We start from the raw sequence: 24,400 nt of genomic DNA on the forward strand, positions 1-24,400 counted from the left end.
CGAAATTCTGCCTGTGTGCTGTCACCTGTCAGCTGATTGCTTATGTCATAGCATGCTATGACTCCAGACTCCTGAACTGTTTGCTGTGGTAGTATAGTTCGTTTTGTTTTGAAGACATATAAAATTAAGAATACTTTTTAGCATTGTTCGATGTTGGTTGCAAATGTTTTGTCCATATATATATATATATATATATATATATATATATATATATATATTACGGTTATGACTTTTTCACTTTAAAGAAAAAAAATTTCTTGTGTCATAAATCGATGAACTTTTGTTAGACAACATTGGGAGCATGTTCGATTCCTCTTATTTATAAAATAAAGTCAGCCTGCAATTAAAATTATAAGTCTTCATTTATTAAATCTTGTTACTGCTGCTATTAATACGTGTAGTCTTGCTGAAAATTATTTAAAACTTGTATAAATTATGTGTTTAGAACTTTAGGACATTTTGGAAAATTCCAGAATGTTTGTTGAATGTACTTTAGAACATTCTGGAGCAATTTAAAACATTGTGGAACAGTTAAGGATATTCTAGAACAATTTAGAATATTCTAAAACAGTTTAGAACATTCTCAAACAATTTAGATCATTCTAGAGCAATTTTGAATATTATAGAACAGTTTAGAACAATTTAGAATATTGTAGAACAATTTAGAATATTCTGGAACATTTTAGACAGTGTATATATAGCTGATTATCTAATTTTATAGTTATTACAGAAGCAACACATGGCGAAATACAAGCCTAGCGATAGTAGCATTCAGAAGAATAAGGATGTCTGGACCAATAATGTGGTAAAATTTGAAGGTTCTTTTAAAAGTATAAGAATGGTCTATTTGGAAGAATACAAACCCCTTGATAAAATTTTTGATTTTACTAAAGTGGATAAAACATGATCATCTTCCGAGGACAAGCAATTTTACCATCTCCAAGTGCAAAGCAAAGGAACAGTGGGATACTCTAAAGTTTGATAACGGAATAGAAGTAATTTTCGAAACATCAGGCTGGAGAGGTGATATCGTTTTCTTATTTCATCTCATTCGAGTGTTCCAAATTTTCGATGAAAAGGGACATTTTCCATTGATCAGATTTTATAAATTACCCAACATCAGCAATGCAAGGTGGAATTCCAGAGTTATGCTAGCGATCCTAGCCTTCATTTTAATTCCTTCAACAAGGACAGTTCTACAGAGAATGTTGATTTATATTGTATGGCTGGGCAGACTATTGGTTTACAGACCAACTGTACAACGAAAACGGCTTTGATAACTTGGCTGAAGTACTGAATCCATAAAAAAAAGCGTTAAGCTCTTTGAAAAATCACAGGAAGCGGGAATCCCCAGAAGTAATCAATGCGTAGAGCGCGCAATCAAAGTAATAAAGAAATTATATTCATCATGCAGCAATAAAGAAAATTTGCACCTTCTATTCCGTCTATGCAACAAGCAAGAGCAAGGTCAAGGTCAACAGTCTGAGTCATTGTTAGATTAAAAATTTATTGTATTAAATGACTATGACATTCTAAATAGATTTGAAAACATTATAGAACTTATGTCAAAATTGATTTTACAATGGCTGGGTTAGCATTTTTCAAAAGATATGTGAATAATAGTTTATTTCGTGCTTTTTAGGTAAAAGTTCATCAAATTACAGTACAGAAGCATGGGGTTGACAAAAAGTCAGAACCCTAATATATATTTTAATTTTAACATGCACGAGAGAACTGATGCATCAACTACAGGTTTGAGTTATGGCAAATATTTTTTTAAAAAAAGTATAAAAATAAAACAAAAACAAGTACTGCATAAAAAAAAAGAGAAAGATTCATTAAATATAATGACAATCAACAAAATAAATGAAAAGTTATACATTTTGAATATAGATTTTGACTAAATGTTATTCTTTATGAAGTCTTTTTTTCATTATTAAGCCATATAGCTTTTATTGCCATAGAATAAACTTTAACAAAATTATTGTCTTGAAAAACATAACAAAACAATGAAGGTTGTATAAGACTTTTTGTTTTTGTGTATACAATTGTATATTGTCATTGTATATACAATGATAATATAGGTTGTATACATAAAGTATATTCTATGAATAACCCTTATCAAAAAAATGAAATGCAAAAAAAAGTTTAGTTTTGGTAGCAACTGTGGCACTAAAAATAAAATTTGTAATAAGAATTAATTACTAATAATATTTTAATTTAATAATATTATTGATTGAAAGTAATTATTACTTTGCAGTATTGTTTATTTAAGCTTTTTAGAAACTTTAGGCAAAAGTTTTTATTTTTAGTTCATTAAGACTATATTTAATGTTTTACCAAAAACGGTTTTTGATATAACTATCTATATAAAAAAATAAACATAGACTAGTTTTTTTTTTAATTTACTGTTTCATATATACTAAATCTAAATGAAAGTCAAATTGTTAAAAAATCCTAAAAATAATCTTTTAATTTAATAATAATTAAATTAATATCTAACCTATTTCAAACAACTCTTTATGAAACCGTTAGTTATTATTATTTAGATTTTAATGTCGTCTAAATAAGGCGCACGCATTTAACAAGTACCAAATAAAATATCTACGCAGAGTTCACCATAAAGTTGAATAATTTTGAGCAATACTAATAACACGAGATTTTAACTTTAGTTTACATTGTTTTATTTGTATTTCATTATAAAAAGGCATAGTTCCGAATGTAATGCTGACGAATTTTAAACGTTCTACGCTGACAACAACAAAAATATTTTGGTTCCATAATGTACGTCCAGTGTTTGCTTGGCCATATGTCTTACAAAATAAGAAATATCTAACTGTTATTACTACATAACCTAATCTATAAGTGTAAACTAACCAAGTTTAATTTTGGCTTGTTAAAGATCAACACCCATAGAAGCAGTAGTCTATCTTTTAGCTTTCATGCTGTGAATTAAAACCTTCAAATAATAAATAAAGTACATAAGCTATTCTAATTAATTACTAAAAAAACCATTAGAAAATGGAGAAAAGGAAGTTTTTTTCAAATGGTTAGAAATAAATCAAAAAAACTTAAACTCTGATACTCACGCATTATGCCATTAAAACAGAAACATTGATAGAAGCTACTAAATACTTTGATATATGTTACCTGAAACAGAACAGATGTGATGTATAAAATAGATAATGAAAAAAAAGTTACTGGTTTCAGGATATATTCATTGATTTAAAATACTTTACACTAACATTTCGGCATCCATGCAATCTACATTCTAACTTTCTGATTAGAAACATTATCTCAGGAGCCAAGTAATTGGTTCAAAGCCAATAGTCAATGAGCTTTGTTATTGCATAGCACGTTGCAACTTAGTCAGGTTGTTGGTTGTCGGTAAATAACTGACTACATGAAATAAAGTCTAATACATTTAAACAAACAATGAAAGAGTTAAAAGTCTTTTCATAATCTTACTAAATAAAAAATCTAAAGTGAGGGGGCATAAGATATACATTAGATATTGAAAAAAAAAAGGAATACTGTAACCAAGTCGTTTCCCTATTATCTGTAAATCAAATCTATTAATCCAAATATATATAAACAATATTATTATTTAAAAACAAAGCGAACCTTTTTACAATCGATTTGCACATAACTTTTTATAACATCACCACTTGTGATGTCTGCAAATAGGTGTTTTTTTGTCGTTTTATACTCAATATCATCATCTTTACCCTTTTTTGATTTCCAATAAGAAAATATATCATATATACAACATAAATATGATTATATATATATATATATATATATATATATATATATATATATATATATATATATATATATATATATATATATATATATATATAAATATATATATATATAAATATATATATATATATATATATACATATATATATATATATATATATATATATATATATATATATATATATATATATATATATATAATGTAAATATATATATATATTTATAACATACATATAATAATAAATAATAATATAGCATTGTTCATTTTTTAATGCTAAGAAGCCTTGCATAATATACATCCTAGCAGTTAGTGGAATTATTGAGCCACATGTGGAAGATTGGTCTTTAAATAGCAGCTCTAATAAGAATTTTTTAAATATACATAGCCTCCTTATTTTCAAGGTTGAGGAACATTTTTTCTATACTATGATGCATGGAGTTTTTTGGAGTTTCATAATATTTTTCTCTGTTCATTGTCCTTTCGTTTCTATAAGTTCTAAAATTATTTCTCAATGACATTGTGAATTTGAAAGCTGCATTTATTTTGAAATAGCCGATAACATTAATTTGTTTTGAATATCAGTACGCTTTTTTCATAATAGAGTTGGTATTTTTTTTTTGCATAACAGAGTAAATATTTTATTTTTACGAGCACGAACGTTCGGAGAAAAAAAGAAAAAGTGTGGCATAAGAAGCTTTTTCCTTTGCAGTAGTAAACATACCCATAAGTCCCACTGTGTTAATGTTGTAAAGCCTTGTTTTTTTGTCAAAAAATACAAGGTTTTACAACTTTTACTGTCCATAAGTTGATAAATATAACTCATGTTAAACAGCCTCTTGTACATTCAGCTAAAGTTGTACTCATTTCATCAGTTAATGGGAAAAAGCTAATAGTTGTGACAAAAGCAGGATCTTTAATGCTATTTCCAAAAAATTAGTTTTTTGGGAAATTACATTTAGAGGATTCATGCTACTTTTAATAAAAGAGTTTTGTAGATTTTTGACTACCTGAATGCCTTGGAGCATTAGAGCTTTAGATTAAGTTAAACATATGGTAAATAAACTCCAAAAAATACAGCTATATTATTCATTTATTTGTTGCCATTAAAACTATGCAAATATAATATGAGAAAGCACTCACTATGTTGACATAAGTCAATGATTAAAAACAAATACGATCTTACTATTGAAAAAAATGTCTATAAGCGCCTATATGCCAAATTAAAAATGATGAGTTTTTTATTTTTTATCGTGGTATCTTTTTTTTTTTTGAATAAACTAGATTTACCTAATTTCGATTATTCTTTTAAACTTTCTTCTTCTTCTAAACAGAAAATAAAAGAAATTATCTTTTCGATATAAAAAATATATATCTAAATATATTACTATAGTTGTTTTAATTTGTACTTTACTTTTTTATTATATAGATTGGGAACATTATTAGAATATTGTACTTTTGTTTTAATATTGATTGCAAAGGGCTTGTTGATTAGATCCTTTGGTCTTCTAAAAGTCTGCCGGTAATACATTCAATGTAAATTTACCTTGTACATATTCTGACAAATTTTAAAAGAGATAAAAATTTAGTCAAGTCTCTGTCCTGATGTAAAAAAATTTATATTTATTAAGCCATAAAATTAGTCTCTAATAATCTATAATCCCTAACTATTTCTGCAAGTATTATTACCAATACTTTAAAAACTTATTCAATGTCCTTTTATAATACACTTTTTCCCATCAATTTGAGATAATAACATACACAAAAATGAAAACAAGCATAAAAAGTTACCCGTTTCTAATGAAAAGATTTAGATCAAACTAAATCTTAGACCTCCGCATTAATTCCAATCAGAAAACAAAATGTTTTCTGGCTGTCGTTAACATGGTTAAACCATGGTCTTAATAAACCCTGGTAACAAGGGGCTATTAAAGACATGGCACAATTTTTGAGAAGCTAAAACTTATTTAAGATTTAATATTTTAAAGCAACTGAAATATTAACACTCAGTGTTAATATCTTAGTTGTTTTGTTTACAAACTTTTAGTTATCTTTTACTGAAAGCTTTGTATACTTAAATTAATAAATGAAAAAGTTCCTAAAATGAAGTCAACTGCAATAAATGAACAAGTGTACAACTATTGTATTTTGCATTCTAACTCCAAAGCAAAGAACATTTTAAAGTATTTCGTTGCCCTTAATCTCTACAAAAGAACCATTAAATGCTACATGGCAAAGTGGAAGAACAATGAGCCAGAGTCTTTTAAGTCTGAATCAGGCAGAAAATCAAAAATTATGACTGCTTGAAACATTGTTTACCTGAAGAGTTTTTTCAACAACCGGTTTGTAACTATAACATTAAAAATTGCATAGAAATTCAAGTGTGATCATTCTTAAACTGTAAAAAAATTGAAAAGAAATCAAACATTTATTTAAAAAAAAAACAATTCCCTGATTGCACTGATAAACAATTAAAGCAGTTGAAAATGACGTGTCGAGGAAAATGTCGCAAATTCAAAAACTGTGAATTTGTCATTAATGAGGCGTCTATTTTTAGACTTAATCATAATAATAAAGATTCTGATGCTGGATTTGACTCAGGTAAACCAAAAGTGCACCAAAAAATGTAAGATATAAGTACAAAAAGTTCTTGTGGGAATTACCAAATCTCCTCGTGGAATCTCAAAACCATTTCTGGTTTCTGCGAGGCAGGCAATTAACTAAAAAATGTATAAAAACATTTCCATCATCAAATGATTGATTTTTTTCATTAAAAAACCTCACAACAATAGTAATTATGCTTTCTAGCCTTACTTGGCCACTTCAGGCTATGCTAGAAGTGTGACCAGTTACCTTGATGAGAAAATTATTATTTATGTAACAAAAGTTGAAAATCCGGCATGTGTTCAAGAATTTCAACCTATTAAAGATTTTTGGTCAATCCTTAAATGCAACGCGTATGAAAACAATTAGAAAGCTGAAAATGAAGTTTAGACCTTAAGGTGCATGTGAAGACCTTAAGGTGCCAAACAAAGTTCATCTTTGTGACTGTTGCATAGTTATTTGCAACTCTGTCACATTTTGTATTAGTTATGTTGCTAATACTAGTAATTTGCACATCAGCGAATTGTAGCTGGCATAAGTCGCAATATAACTTGGCAAGATTATTAACAGATTTCGTAATGTGTCTCTGATAGTTGTATGCTGTACCTACGGAGAGTTGATCCATAGCTACAATCGTTCATACTGATTCTTGTCAAATGCAACACTCACATGAACACACTTCTGGGTTGTTGCATTAAAAACAAGTATTAGATCTTTTTTTTTAAATTGATAAAACTTTTTTTCTTTATAACCTAATTTCATCGGTTCCTAATAGACCTCAAATTTAACCGTTAATTATTTTCAGAATGCCCATAAATTTCTTTTCATTCATTTTTGTAATGGCCTCATCGTTTCCAAAAAATATTAATACTCAGCGTCCAGACTAAATATAGTAGATTTATCTGTCTCTTTTAAAAGATAATAAACTAAAGTTGTATAAATTATTTTTAAACAGACGAAGTAAAAATAATTCTTTAAAATCCGTGCAATAACACCTTAAATGCAACAATAACATAGAACACTAAACATAGCCTAACTATAAATGGTTACAGATGTGAAATGTCTAGGGTATAACGAATTAAAATTATTTAACATTATTTATTGTAAAAGACTTTCATAAGCCGATTTATTGTTTAATAACCTCAAACTGGATGCTTACACATGCTTATTTTATTTTACGGATGTTTAATTTAAGTTTAAAGTTGTACTTTAAAAGATAAATAATTGATATGATGTTGTTTCAATTGTAAAACAAACAAATTAAAGTAAAAAATAGTAAAAAGTATAAATTTTTTAATTAGCTGGCTACCAACCAAAGCAAAAAAGTCAGTACCCATAATGGCAAAATTTTCTTATTCAACCCCAGTAGGCACAATACGTTTTTAAAACGTTCTTTGGACGTTTTTATTAGGTTTTAACCTTATAAAAATGTCTAAAAAACTTTTTAAAAACGTACCGCGCCCACTGGGACATACTGTGGGTTGGTTTTCAATATGCTCCGTAGATACTATTTGAATTACACGACGTTGTATAAATTATTTTATCTGATGAAGTAAAAATAGTTCTATAAAATCCGTGCAGTAAAACCTTGAATGCAACAATAACATAGAATACGGAATATAGCCTAACTATAAATGGTTACAGATGCCATATATCTAGGGTAAAATGACTTAAAATTATTTAACACAATTATATTGTATTGTAAATGCTTTTTATGTAAAGACTATCATAAGTCTATTTAACAAAAAGCAACGGAACTGTAACTGTCAGCAACTACCCGATGTTGGTAACGTATATGAAAATAATTGAAATCTTATAAAATAGTAGCAATTATTGAATTCAATTATAACTTGATAAAAAATATCACCAATGTCAGTATAGATGCAATTAGTAAAATAAAATTTTTACTAAACTTCCTAATAAAAAATAAAATACTTAAAATAAGAAATTACCATCGTAAAAGCTCAAGAAATCAAATATTATAAAATATTATACACGCACTAAATTAGTACCAGTGTTACATATTTATATGTGTATCAATAAAAAAATAATGAGCTAAATATGTTACAGGCAAGATTTTTCTTCATATCTTTTATTTTTTTATGATACTCAATATAAATATATTTACTAAAATGCTTGAAGTTTTAACTTAGTTTTGTCAAGGTTGAATTGCTAAAAATGCCTTATATAACAGATAAAACTATTTCAGTATAGCAACATCGGCAGTGTTATATAAAACAAAAGTATATGTGAGCAAATACTTTTATATACCTGCTTGTGTATGTGTACTCAGTAGGCACACAACGTTGATCCAACGCTGTAATTCATTTTAGGCTATGTTAGATACTCTATTGTTATTTTTTATCAGAATTAAAACATTGTGACAACATTGGTTACAATAAAGTTATTTTTCATATGAACTGTAGTTCATATGAAACTGTTGATTACCTTATTTACAATATAATGTTGATTACCTTATTTACAATAACTTTATTTTTCATCATAACTAGAACGTTATATTAACGCTAGTTACACAAACGCTATTTTTATATAATTTTTATATATAATTATTTTGATATAATTTTATATATTTTTTGTAATTATTTTTATTTTTATTTTATGTTTTTATTTTTATTATTTTAATATAATTTTATATATAACTATTTTTTTCTTATTTATATTTTTTTTATTAATTTTATATAATTTTTATAATATAAAAATTATATTAAATAATATATTATATTAATTATATTTTTATATTATATTTGTATATAATTTGACTATTGCACAATAAAATGTTCATTAACACTTGACTTCGGCTATAATATATAAAAGAGTCTTTAAACCTTGTAATAGTTAAAGCTACGAAAAAAGGATTCCTATCATCGGACAAAAATACTTTTGAATTAAAACTTACCATTTAATAACTTTTGTTCATTCAACTTCTCAGAGCAAACACTGAACTTCTGCAAAGAGATTATAGTTACAGGTAAATCCCCAAATTTAATAATATTTTTTTATATATTTTGATATAATATTTTTATTATAAGAAATTGAGGATAAATCATTACTAAAATAATCTGAAGAATCATCTACACCAAGACATACACAGTTTTTTGTCTCTTTAAATCTTTATTTTGGTAGATCATTTTAGCTGCCTTCCTTTTTTGTCTCGAGAGCAGAGTTTTAGCGTTTTGTTAACTAAGTTTAAATTTATATTGCTGAAAAGATCTATAAATCAATTCATTAATAATTAGTTTATTACTAAAGTTAATTCATAAGCTTAAAGTAGTTAACTGTTGCACTGTTAGATTCTAGTATCATCACTTTTTGTGCACTATGTTAATATGTTTGTAGATGGGGCTTCACAATCAAACACGGAAAAAATCAAGCAAAAAAACACATTTAAAATGTAAAACATCAGCTTCTAACACTTACAATGCCACTGTAGTAGTTGTATATAAAATTTTGTATCTAATGACACTAATAATGAACAATTTGCAGATACTATAATTATCTATATGAATTAAAAATTAAACTATTCTGAATAAGGTATGAAAGAAAATTAGTTGTTTTTAATACGTATTACTGTATGACATTTCAAACGTCAATTCAAAATAAATATTGAAAAAAAAAAATAACTGTGAGAGCTTACACAAAAATAATTTGATTATTGACTTAACTGTTAGATTGATAGTTTAGATTAAAGTAAAATGTTATAACCACATAATTAAGATGGTTATTAATATTTCATTATTTAAAAAAACAAAAAATAATAAGTCACAAGAACCTCCTGATGTTGACTTCTTATAAGGTAACCCTCTTAAATACTCAGAAGAATAATAAATATAGCCTATTAATTTAATTTTATAGATTAAAAAAATGGAAAAAAAACATTAAAACTTCTCTTTATTTTGTAAAGAGATACCATTTAAAAAAATACAATGCAACAAGTTTTACAAGTATACCAAAAAAAAGATTCGCACCAACATTGGTCGAATATTGGCTTAACAGGGCTACGGCATTAGTGTAACATCAGATTTTAAGAAAAATATTGAGCCAATACTGCATTGGCAAAATGTTGGCCCAACATTGTACGATATTTGCAAATAACTGATTTAGAGAATTGAAATATTATGCCGAAGAAAAATATTGGCTAAATGTTGGCTCAACGGAATTAATTTACCAATTTTAAAACTTATATTGGGCCAATGTAAGTTTGCTGTCTGAATAAAATATCATAAACTATATATTTTTGGATAGAAAATTTTATGCTTAACAATATTTATATTGGAACTATGACTTAAATTATTTCCAAAGTTATTAACGTGTTAAAAGTGTAAAAGCCTTAAAAGCTTGGGCCGCACAAAAGTTATTTACACTTTTTGTTTTCAAATAATAATACTTTAGGAAAAACTTTATATCTTCTGTTTTCACAAGAAATTTTTTCAATGAAACATTTTCGTATGAATGAAATAATTTAGTTTTACTACAAAAAAAGTTTAACGTTAAACGCTACATGTAGTAAAAGTTTTTACATTTTTTACAATAATTTTTTTTTTCATATTTGTCTGTTGTGCAAGCATAGCTTTGAGAAAGAAAGTTTCGTCGAAGCATATAAAAAAGGTCTCAAAACATTGACTTGATTAAACGGAGAACGGAGTATGAATGAACTATATGTGCAGTTTTTTAAAACCTTAGTTTGTACATGGTAATTCTTATTCATTTATGACGTTTCTCTTAATCATTTCTAATTATTTGTTTTACAATAAATCATATGTTTCGTTGTATAATTGAAATTTAAAATTGTTTGTTATTAAAAGTTTTGAGATAAGAAAACATACCAGATTAGTTATTTTTACAAATTTTTTGTTATCTTAAAGACCAGTTGCGACAGAATACGCATAATAGTACAACAGTCCCAGCCCATCATAGCTGTAGACGAAATTTTGTCGTTAGTCGTAAAGATTATCTGTACCAAAAAAAAAAAAATACAATCCTCATTTGAAGAGGTGTTTGATTAGAAATCAAAATATTTTTCAGTACTAAAAAAGTAGACCGCAAACTTTCACCGATAGCTGAAGTTGAGACACTACCATTGATTAACAAAATGATTGAACGTTCTTTCAATAGAGAGAATGATTGAGAAAATTCTGTACATTGCCGTTTGATGTCTTATTATGATTTTGTAGCGGAAGAAGCCATCTATTATATATTGCGTAGGAACATGGCTTTAGGCTAAAAACTAAAAGCGCTAACCAGTTCGGACGCCCATTAGATCTTAATCAAAAATTTTGAAAAACACTTTACCTAGTTTGGGGTAGGAACTGACTTTGAACTTAATCCCCTTTTGGATGTGCACATTTTAATGAAAAAACTTCGTACGGTTATCCGTATTACTCAACAAAATCTTTAAAACGAAATAACCTTGAATATTATGGTGATTGCTTTTTTTTTTTGGAGAACTCTCTAATCAATCTAATTTAGTTTATTTTAAAGTTGAAACATACTTTGATTATAAGCTTACTCATCTCCCACAAGCATTATTTAAAAATAACCTATTGCTGAAGGAAAACAAATCCTCTTGCGCAAAATGATTTTTTCTGACAAAATTAAATTTGTACAAGTATGTCCTTAACGTAGGTTTCTTACTCCACTGAGTTCTTTGCAACAAAGGTATGAGATTTAAAGAAATCGTTGAAACCTACGTCATCTATATAAAAAAAGTTATGCGACCACTTATTTTATGTATGACTGTTATCATAAACGGTTTTCTGATAAACACATCAGAAGAAAAAATTGCAAAGGCTCTTCCGAAAGTCTTGTCATAAGAAAAAATAATCATGGTCTGTATTTTTCCAAACGCCCACGAGCGTTTGGAAAAAAATGTAGAATCTTCTTTAAGAAAAATGCGGTTGGTATTTGAACGTTTATTTTTAATTTTTTGGATGTCATTCATTTAGATTAAGAAACTTTATATTTAGATTAAGAAAATGTCATATTTTTTATAGTATTGTTTCTTAGATATTTAAAATATAAACAAATGTGCAAGAATTATTTGGTAAAAAAAGTTCCTACCAATGTCCTGGTTGTTTTCATTTATCGTGCTGCTTATTTTCATGGTCATAAAGTTTATCTCCAGATTATTGAATAGAAAATGCTAGATAAAACTTCAACTTGGATCCAAAAGAATGAGTATGGAAATTAAATAATGGTTGGCTTCATCTAATACCAACAGACAAAGATGTTGCACCACCCAATATACTAAAAGCGAGTCGCTGTTATTGTAAAACTTTGTTAAAAAATATGTGAGCCACTATGTGTTCAAGCAGAATGAATGAAAATGCATGTCTGCATGTGTTGGCTTTTATGGTCAAGGCTGCAGTCATTAAACCATAAAATTCTGCTTTTTAAATTTAAGTAATGATATTGAAAAAAAGAGAGATATAATTGATGATTTGTTTTGAGAAAAGTGAAATATCGAATATCTAGTTTTGAAGAACCTTACATTCAAGTCTCAAAGTTATTTTGAAATAATATATTTCTTTTCACCTTTTTTCCTTTAAAAGTTACGCCGAGACAAACCATACTTTTTGCATTATCTATTTGACAATTGACAATTTCGATACATGATTTTGGCTTTCTGTTTTTAAGTCCGCGAATTATTTAGGTGTCGAAAAAACTTTATATTATAACTGACCAGTGAGTGATTATAACTGACCAGTGAGTGGACGCTTATTGATGTTAAAAAATATGGTGAAACAAAATAAAAGAACAGCAATCAATGAGGAAAACAATTTTATTTCATGAACTATTACCTGCAAATAAAAAAGGTTGTAAAAATTTTTCTCAGTCAAGCCATACAGATGTGTTGTTTGAAAATGCAGATCAACCAACACAAACCTACCTGCCGCGTATTTCGCATAGTGCTTCAGATTGCAAATATGAATCGTCCGTTTTCTGATTTGAAAAACTGATATCTTTTCAGGTAGAAAATGGTTTAGACATGGATTGCATTTTACAATCGGATTATGCATGTGCTGATATTGTGCATCAAATTTCTACTGAAATGCGTACAAAGCAATATATTACCTAACGGTGGTAAAATTGGATTTATGATAGATGAATCTACCACAATTCGCAAAAAAAATCTTCTTTTTCAATTTGGTTGCGAGTGAGAATTAATGAAATAAATATCGTTAATAGAATAATTTGTGAGCTTATCTAATAATAAAAAAAGATACCTATTCTATAGCAAACTCTTTTAGATGTGCTTTACATTGTCTAGGTTTTAAAAATAATTTTTTATTACGTATTTAGGTCTCTTTTGCTTGTTATGGTACTTCTATTATGCTTAGCAAAAAGACTGGTGTGACTCGTTTACTTTTGAATCAGTTTCTATTATTACTGTATGACATTGTAGTAATCTTCGTCTAAAATTAGCAGCAAATGATGTTGTGCAAAATACTTTACCAATTTGTCATATGACAAAGTTTTTTGATAAGTTGTATCCCATTTACAGTGGATCTCCTCAAAATTTAAAGGAACTGCAAAATCTTGCAACGGTTTTAAGTGTAAAGCGAAATTCCCTTGGGCGAATTCTGAACACCAGAAAAGTGTTATCTAGTGCACGTGTTATAACAGTTTGAAATAACTAAGCAGCATTGTATTAACACTTTAGTGAATTTTCATTGGATCTAAAACGTAGTTGAGGAAATAGAGCCCATCACATAAGTTTTAATAAGAAATTGTGTGATATCAATTTTATACTCAACATGGGCTAATACTAGATGCTTTAATAGAACTAGAACAACATTCTAAAAGTTTATAAGATAGAAAAATTTCTTTATTCAAGGCGTATCGGTTTATTACCTTCGAATACCATCCCAGCTAGCCCACATACGTCGACACAGTGAACATTATTGTGTTGAACGTTGTTCTAACGTTAAAACGTTAGAACAATGTTGAAGAACATTTTTGAAACTTTAGAGTGTTGCTGCGCGTTGTTTTGGGCCAACATTGATCGGCAATGTTGTTTTTATATTATTTTGGTTACAAATGCGACGTTGTCGAGACCCAAAAAACAACGTTTGTTTAACGTTTTATATTATATCGTTGCGTAATATTTTATGATTTAACGTTGTATTTTACGCTGGCATAGCGTTGCACTTTACGTTGACAAAAAAGTTAAGTTTTACGTTTGCAACTGTGATATTTAACTTTTATCGAGATTAAATTTTTTTTTATATTTAAGTATATTTATATATGCACATTAAATGTTACATAACTATGTATACTATACTTATACATGTAATTCATCCATTTTGATGAATCAACAATAATGTATATTTCGGTTTATCCTTATCCGGCTAATTGCTATATAGAGGCCACATACCTGGGCACTTGGAGACAGTTTCAGCTCACTAAATACCATTATAACCCGGTTCTCAGACCAAGAGTAAATGATTTTAAGAAGAACAAAGGAATGTTTTTGTGATTAGAAAGTATATTTTTATAATCAGCTAAAATATTAGGATAAAAAATAATTTTTATAAATTATACAAACGTATATTTGTATAACTGCCTTTTCTCGATGCAAACACAAAGTTGATGACAAACACTGTATATAATTTGTTACTCTAATGTAAATTGTATAACGTTGATCCAATGTATATAATTCAACGTTAATTCATAAAAATTGGGTTAACGTTACGTTATAAATATTAGATCAACATTAATCCATATACATTGGATCAATGTGAGGTTATACACATTTAGTCAACGTTTTTTCATCTACATTGGCTCAATTTTGATCCCTAGGAAACGCATTGACATTTAGACAATGCCTCAAAAGCATGACAATTAGCAAAAGCATCTAATATTTATGAAAGTCCAAACAACAGTTCAAGAATTTCATGACTATTTTAATACTGATGACTGTAATAAAATTCGGAATGTTCTTAAGCCTCTCAGCAATGCTATAAGTACCCTAATTATATTCAAAGATTTTTTGATATTTGATATTATTAAGATTCATTTTTAAGTAAATCTTCAAATTTTTTAAAAAACTGTCAAATATATTGAGCAGCACTTCTTGGTTTTTTATCACCACAAAAAACAGCAACAAAAAGGCCTTCGACAAAAACCATGAAAGGCTTACAACAATCAACTTTACAAAGAACAGACTAAAAGTTGTGCACTTTTACATTTAAACAAAGGGACACCATCTATATTAAACTCAAGGGCAAACTTATTACTAAAAACAACATGCTTGTTCTCAACATATATGTGCTTTATTACTTTTAATAATATTAAGTGATCCCGTGTTGATCTGTTTTGAGTTATTTATGTTGACATTTCTTGTGTTAGAGATGAACTAAAAAATTCATATTTTTCAACTTTTTCACTTATTTCTAGAGTGGAAGGAATACATTTTATACCTTCATTTCGCTCTACGACATTATTCATTAGAATATCTTGACCGCAAGAATAATCAGTATTAGGTATACCCATTTCCTTATAGGTATACCTATTTCAGAATATTTTATTTCGGTTTTTGTTGTTAGTATGATAAGTTCATTTAGTTTAAATAAGTTTTTGAAGAATTATTAACAATTTTAGCGTCTTATATGGATTTCTCTCTGAGCCCTTTATCTAATAAACTATTCTATAAACGAGTTCAATTTTTAAATTTTTTGATATTTACTAAAAATTTAGTAGTTTAAGGATAACAAATAATAAACTGTTTCAAAGAATTAAGGTATTTCAGGTGGTTGAACTAAAAAAATATATACACTATAAAATAGTGCGCTGAATATCATTAAAAAAAGTAACAATTTTTGTATATTTATGTTGATATCACATACAACATTTACTTCATTAAAAATGTTAGTCTATCCAACATATGTGTATCCAACTTATTTGTGTAAGAAACATTAGTGCAACCTTAAAACTACAACGAAACTCTGATGTAAAAAAGTTGACGTTAAGGAAACTTTGGCTTTAGGTAGGGTGACCATCTATTTTTTCCAAAAAACGGGAAATTTTGCAAAAACTACGGGATTTACGCTAAAAATAAGGGGCATTTGGCAAAAAAAAATTTTTGTAGATATATTTAAGCAAAAATTAGCTTTTAATTTATTTTTCGAAACATTTTAAATTTATTTGTTATTTTTAAAAAAATTGCTCAATATTTTCAGAGAATGTATTTTTTAAAGAATGACAAAAGTGCATTTAATTAAACAAAAAATGAGATTGCATAACCTTATTGTACTGCTAACAATTGTTTTTTTGTTTAATTTAAATTTAAAATTTAATTCAATGGCTAAGATTAAATAAAATTTTAAGTTTAAATTAATTTTAAAATTTAATTTAAACTCAGTATTTTGTTTTATCTGATTATCAAGTTTTAAAAATAAATTTACTTTTATTTTGAATACTTTTCTACTGTAGTATCATTATTAAAGAAAAAAACATTTTCCTTAATTAATTATGAAAATGTAAGCGCTTTAAGTTAGAATTGTATTTAATAGTTGTCAATGAATCATTTGTCTCAATATCAAGTATTTTTGTTATCATCTCAAATCTGATTATTTATCAAAAACAACCTCTCAGCTTCTGCTGATAAGCCAGCCAAACAAAATGCAAACTCTGCTAATTTTTCTAAATTTGTTAAAGGTGTTGAATTTTCTTTAAAGTTTATAAAAATCTTAACCCAAATATTTTCTGGTAAAAGTTTTAAGTTTTACCAGCTTGATAAGTTTCATATAACATAATCACGCATTAAGCCATATTCATCAAATAGTGAATCAACTCTCTTAATAGTAAATCAACAATAATATTATTGAACTTCTCCCCAAATCTTTTCTTAACATATTGAGTTGATAATTCGACATCATTCCGATCCGGATATTAATACATTATCATCCATAAAAAAACTTGCCTAACGTCTATTGAACTTTCCCATAACTGAAATAATCGAATATAGTCTCATAAAAATCATTCACTTTGATCGTTACTTGAGTTTTCGAAGATTCACTTCGCTTTTGAAATTCAGGTTTGGAATCAGTAAGTAGAAACCTAATTGATTTTCTATTTAATATTTTTTCTTTCAATATTTTCATTTGATTTGCTGCGTCAAAACTTGTTGAAGATGATGATTCAATAAGTTTTAATGAATCATTGAAATTTTTAAGCTGATTTGAAAAAATTAACACCCAAAATTTATTTTCACTGTTGTCAAAAAAGATTTGATAACTGGTGGACACTTTGTTAAGAATGCAAAGTAATCATTCAAAGGATTGTAAAACTCAATTAAACAAAAAGTTGCCGATAAAAGTTTTAAAAAGCGCGTGCTTGAATGGTTTACCAAAGATTTATAACATGAATCAATTTTATCACAAACTTTTTGAATTATTCTGTTCTCACAGTGTAAATAATAAAATGTTTATAAAATTTTATCAAAAATTGTTTCAATGTCAATATCAAGCATACCATATCCTGCATTTGAAGCATTATGTGACATGAGCACTACAATTATTTCCAACAATTTCTCTTTTTAAATTGTTTTGAAGCTTACGCCAGACATTATTGACGCCATTACGATTGACTCCACCAAAATTCAAATTTGTATTTTCAGCTGTGAATGCAATTGCTTTTTCCTTTATATTTTATTTTTCAATTATTTCTAAAATTAAATTAGAAATTATTGTTGACTGTTCATTTGGAATTGTTCGCAGTGAAACTCATTTGTTAAGAACACCCATGACTAGATTCTTTATCTTGTAGTTCCAGGCAACAGTTTGATGCTCTTATGATTGAAAGTATCTGTTACGAGAGCTATAAAATTAGCCTTTTCTAGTTCACTTTTTGTTATTACATCAATAAACGGGGCAATTACTTGTGTTATGTCAGCAGGTGTTTTAGTTTTTCCAAGTCTAAACTTTTTTCAAAAAAATTTCGTACTTATTCTGAAGTACACTCATTAGAACAAAATGACAAATAATGCTTAGCAGTATGATACGCCAACGTTTCTTCGTTAGCAGCAATTTCAAGATCATTATTTGATGCATCTATTTTTTCGAAGAATTCATTTACTTTTCTGTTTGACGATTTAGCAGCAATTGACAACTTATGCTTTTTAGTATCGATATGTTGAACAATATCACTTCCACCTCCAAATTCAACTGAAAATTCTGCTGAACATAAATTGCAATACGCTTTACTGTCATTTCCGACCACTTTTTTAATAAAATCAAACTTAATTGCATATTTACCACTCCATTGAGTTTTTCGTTTTTTTTTCTCAGACATGATGCTACAAGAAAGCTAAATTACCAAGTAAAAAAATCTTAATTGTATATTTTTTACCTACTATCTTATTTAATATAACTAGTTTAATATATTATTCTTATTTAGGAACCACAAATATAAATTTAAATTTAAAAATGAATAACTTCTTGTTACTTTAAAAAACTTTCAACACAGGTTAAGATAAAGCGACAAAATTCGAAATTCGAAAGAAATTCGACGACATCATAAATTGCAAACTTATTTTTAAAAAAAAGGTTATAATTTTCATTAAAAATTGAAAAGTGATATATGTAATAAATAATTCAAAAATGCGACACAAATGTGGTCAAATAAAAGGGACATGGGACATATAAAAAGACGGGACTGTCCCGGCTAAATACTCGCAGATCGCCACCCTAACTTTAGGTGGTCGAAATTGCCGAATTATTTATAACACAAATCCAACGTTGGATTGACGTTGTAAGCCCACTTGGGTATTGGAGAGCGCGATGTACTGTGCAGCATGTGATCATTGAAAATACATTGCTTTTATATCAAAATTATGAATTAGATTATCTTTAGAAAGTCTAAAGTTATCAATTCTTTCCCTTTACAACGTTAATCCAACGTTATTACAACCTAAATGCTAACTTTATTTAAAGCTGTTCATCTGTTTATTTATCTACTGGGTGGTGTGTGTGTCTGTGTGTGTGTGTGTGTGTGTGTGTGTGTTTGTATATGTCAAGTGGTTTTCTACTAAAATATATATATATATATATTTTAGTAGAAAACCACTATATACGATTTGAGTGTAGACAAAGTGTAAAAGAGTGTAGTTATATTAATAAGAAGACATCAACTAGTACAAATTCTCTTAATACAAATAATAATTTATTTTGACAAATTTTCACTGGGTTATGAACACCAGCATCATCAGCTCGTAAAATATTACAAAATTTTTTGAACGTTAAAAAACAGTTTAATAACAGTTTTTTTTTTTTTATTGAACTGTTTTTTAACGTTAAAAAAATTTTGTAATATTTTACGAGTTGATGATGCTCGTGTCCATAATCCCGTGAAAATTTCTCAAAATAAATATTATTTGTATTAAGATAATTCGTATTGTTTGATGTTTTCTTATTAATATATTTATATATATATATATATATATATATATATATATATATATATATATATATATATATATATATATATATATATTTATATATATATATGATTGATTAGTCAAATTTGACATTGTATATATATTATATATTATATGCTTTTAAATTTAAAAAGTTAAAAAAATAAACTTGTTCCTTAACTGTTTTATCGTATAGTTCCAACTCCTCCAAAACCAACGTGAAATGTCAAGTAAAGGTAATAATTTTTTGATTGTTTTTAAATCAGACACATTTTTTTGTGTTTTTATTATAATTATTTTATCGGACAGATAAATTGTGTGAACTAGATAAAAAAAAGTTGATAAAATTTAAAAAGGTTCAGAGTTTAAGTTAAAGAGTGTGTATTATAATGGTTTTGTTTATGTATTATTGCCATTTAGTTATTAAAAAAATGTTAAATCTGGTACAGTGACATTTAGAAATTTAAAGATTTAAAATTTTATGCTTTGATAAAGATGAATGATTACTATATCATCACGTTAAATAGACAGCATCATCATAAGTTTCCATTGGAGAATCGTCCTAATCTTTTTTAATATTTTCATATGAACAATAATGATTCCAAAATAACTTGATTCAAAAAATATTTATGAAATATTTATGTTAATTATATAAGATAAGTTAGAGAAGCCTGTTGTTTCATTTCTTTTTCTTTTTTTTAATGTAAAAAAATCAGAACATAAAATAATGCAGACATAAAATAATACAAAAACATAGCTAAAAACAAAAGCAACATTCTGATGAAGGTATTAAATAAACTTGTGCGTTTATTTACTAATCTTTAAATCCTCCTTATCCTTTAAATCATATTTTAAATCCTCTAAGTAAAGTTGTGAAATATCTCTTTAAAGTATGTGAAAAAACATTTCTTTTACATGTCAAGCCACAATGAAGACACTTCAGAATTTCTAGAAAAGATTTTGTTACCGATAGGCAGACCATAGCATAATAATAAAAAACTATTAAGAGCAGTGCTTAGCACTTAAACTACTTATCAAGATGAAGTCTTCTTTCGCTTATATTAGTCATTAAAAACTAAGTATAAAGAAAATCTTTAACTAGTTTTTTTTTTTTCTATATAAACTTGGAAAAGTTTAATTTTAGTTTTAATAATTTTATATTATTTTATTATTTTATAACTTATTTAAACTTTATAAATCAAAGTATTTATATTAGTAAGTTTGATAAATTTGACATTAAAACTCTTACGCTTATTAAACTTTAAGTAGCTGTTTTTAATAATAAAGTTTTTTTTGACTAATATTTTTTTTGTTTTATCTTGCTTAAAAAGAAAAAAAAAGTTAAGCACTCCCTAATATTTTTGAAAAGAAAAAGAAAACAGCATTGAACTTGTTTTTTCAGCAAGACATAAGAATAATTATATCATCATTTGGCATTCCTATTAATGTCCAAATACGCACTTTTCTTCCTGTCACAACTATATGTAAAAAAATATAAAATTTTGTTTTTTTTGACTTCTGTGTCCAATTGCTCAAAAGTGTACTTACAATTAAAAGTGCTCTGAACTTATATTAATTTTATATAATTTATATTAGTTTAAACATTATAATTAAACTTGACATTACGATGCTATTTGTGCTTTTAAAATACATAAAATCTATATGCATTTTGAAAAAAGTATACAAAGACTTTATTTTGTATACGTTTGTGTTATTTCGTTCTAAGCCAATTTGATTGTGTAACTAATTTTTTTTTTGAAATTTTGAAAACTCATAGAGTTATTTTGTTTAACATAAGTTTACAGCGTTAGCACAAGTATATTAATGAAAAAATTGAATTGATTTATTTTAGTATAAATTCTTTTGTTGCAGGGTTGATGTTTTTTTTTACTTTTCTTTGCACTATTGATTCCATCAAAACTGTTATTGGTTTTATTGTTTGTGCGGGTATCATTAGTTTCGTATGTGGAATATGTAATGGTATGTATAATATCTGTGTCTTGAATTTTTATTTTTTTTATTAATAAGTGTTTATTTTTAAATTCTATTTACCATTTGATGCTTGACTAAATTTAATTTAGGATTAAACAATGTTTAGGAATGCGTACTAAAAGAGAAGAGTGATTTTTTGTTGGTTTTCTTTAACCTTTTCTTTGTTTTCTTAAAAAATACTTTTACTAATGTAATACTGCATACGTTCTTCAAAAATCCTTTTACAACTAGAAAATATAAATAAACAAAATATATACATGAATTTGATTTATAAAATAAAATAAAAGCGGACAGTCGCAGAAGACCATGTCTTCATCGAGAACCGCTTATAAATTTAAAAATCTCATAAATATCAAATGCACACATACATGGTCAAGTGTAAGTGTAAAGATAAATAAAATTTAATTGCATTCATATACATATTTATTTACTCCTACACCAAACAATATTTGCAAAGTTTAAGTGACAATCGAAAAATGAGTAATATAATTGAGATACATTACATTTATTTAAAACACTTCTATCTTTATACAATTTTCCTATACTTTTAGCAACTTTATTACACAAGAATTCTATGTGTAATTCTTATCAATATTTAATTTATTGTAAATATTATTCTGCGGCAAAAATTAATTAATAATAAATAATAATCATAGTTTCCTTAATTTTATTTAAACTTTACAAGTTAAAGCATTTGTTTTAGCATATGTTATAAAGATTTTCGAAGTAAACAAATTTATGAGACGCCTCAATACCCGGCTACAAGCTAAACCGCAAAGACAGAGACCATACAGTCAGCTATTTTCTAGCATATTTTCTATCGAGCATAGAATCGCTATTTACACAAGAGATGATATCGTAGCCATTGAAAATAATGCTGTTCAGCTAAACTCAACAATAATGGAACAAATCTGGATGAAAATTCAAATTTGGCAACGAATCATTTCTTTTCGGCTTCCTTTATCGTCCACACGATCTTAATAATCAGATTCTTACTCAGAGTATAAAATTGCTCTGATGTTGCCTAATCAAAACTGGTTTGCCAAGCTACTACACATTGATTTCAAATTTAGCCAAAAATCTTAAGCTTACGTAAAAGATAAGCGTAAAGTGATCTCAGATTCCAGAAGTGCCAACTTGTCATCTTACTCAGCTTGTCACATTCCCAATGTACTGTAGTAGTTGATACGTTGAGCATATTAGCACACTCGACCTGATCATAACAAATGCGCCATACCGTGCTATCTTGCAGATCTCAACTTCTTTACATCGCAAATCTTCTAGAAACTTGGAATTCCTTGAGAGAAGTAACCATTCAAGATTACACAGTTGACGATTTATACGATTACATAGAACATGCAAAAGTGTTTGACAAATTGCTAAATAAACAATTTCTTTACAAGTTATGTTTTCACGGCATTCAAGATGAGCTCTTAAACTGAATCTCAGATTGGATACTCGACCAAAGGCAACAAGTATTCATTAACGACATTATATCTAAATGCAAAGCAGTAACTAGTCGTGTGCTTCTAAACTCGGCCTTAGGTCCATTGCTTTTTGTGATCTTCATGAATGATCTGCTGCGCAGCATCACTTATCATATTGAACTGTATGCCGCCGAAAGTATAATCTATATATGTATATTAGCTATTTACGAGAATGATTTGGACTGTATAGCTCTTCAAGATGATAGCAGTATGATGGTCACATATTTGGCTCATGCATTTTAGCGTTGAGAAATGCAAAGCAATGAATGTTGGCCGTGCATATAAAAAATTAAAGCACGAATACTCAATGGCTAACGTCAACGGTACACGTTGTCTACTTGAAAATCTACAGCCAAACCAGACCTTGGTGTGATGGTTTCTAACATCTCCTATTCATTCTAATCTTAAAGTTAGAACACAAGTAGATTCAGCCGCATCAATAGCAAATAAAATGGTAGAGTGACTTAAATATACATTTTGCAACAGAAGTTTTCAGTAATGGCGCACACTGTATCTCATTTACATTCGCCCACACCTTGTGTGTGCTGTACAAGCCTGATTGCTGCATTTAAAGTACGACGTCACCATCCTCGATTAAATACTAGATCGAGCAACAAAAACGATATCAACACTTTAAAATTGTGATATGAAGATTGATTCGAACGCTTACGCCTAATACTTAAAAAAGGTCGAAAAAAAGTTGACCTTATCGAGCAATTCAAATAAATGCATTAACTCAAATTTTTTGACTTCTTTGTCCCTCAAAAACATTTCAATAAAAAAACTAGGCATATTCTGCGAGTAAATAAACTTAAAATAGAACACCAAAAAGTAAGAAGTTTTGAACAAAATAATATTTTTTTAAAATAAAAGTGTTGTCCCATGAAATGCGCTTTCCCAAGCAGCAGTGAACGCTTCAAAAACTGCATGCATGCAGCATTTTTAGAAGCTGCATAAAAAAGTAACTTTTAGAGACATAACTGGTGCTTTAACTGCAGTGTCTGTGTCTTTATATTTGTCATCACACTAGGGCTTGGTGTAGCACCTCTTCATCAATTTTGTACTAACTTTTTTTTTTTTGATAACTGAATTATGATTTATATTTTAACATATATTTTA

The 24,400-nt window shown here is 27.4% G+C and overlaps 1 protein-coding gene across 8 annotated transcripts in view; it reads left to right on the forward strand.

The window, feature by feature from the left end:
• The window catches only part of LOC136088797 (uncharacterized), a 121,014-nt gene that overhangs the window by 29,942 nt on the left and 66,672 nt on the right, over window positions 1-24,400 (forward strand). For 7 of the 8 annotated variants that reach the window (XM_065813563.1, XM_065813564.1, XM_065813567.1 and 4 more), the window contains exons 2-3: window positions 19,999-20,038; window positions 21,675-21,782. In XM_065813563.1, coding sequence (XP_065669635.1) covers window positions 20,026-20,038; window positions 21,675-21,782 — 121 coding nt within the window. In that variant the 5' untranslated portion in view covers window positions 19,999-20,025. Of the gene's footprint in view, window positions 1-9,279; window positions 9,357-19,998; window positions 20,039-21,674; window positions 21,783-24,400 lie in introns of those variants that run through there. The other variant, XM_065813565.1, reaches the window with a different exon arrangement.

Source organism: Hydra vulgaris, chromosome 12 (genome assembly GCF_038396675.1).
Source record: "Hydra vulgaris chromosome 12, alternate assembly HydraT2T_AEP".
In the NCBI taxonomy this organism is placed as follows: Eukaryota; Metazoa; Cnidaria; class Hydrozoa; order Anthoathecata; family Hydridae; genus Hydra; species Hydra vulgaris.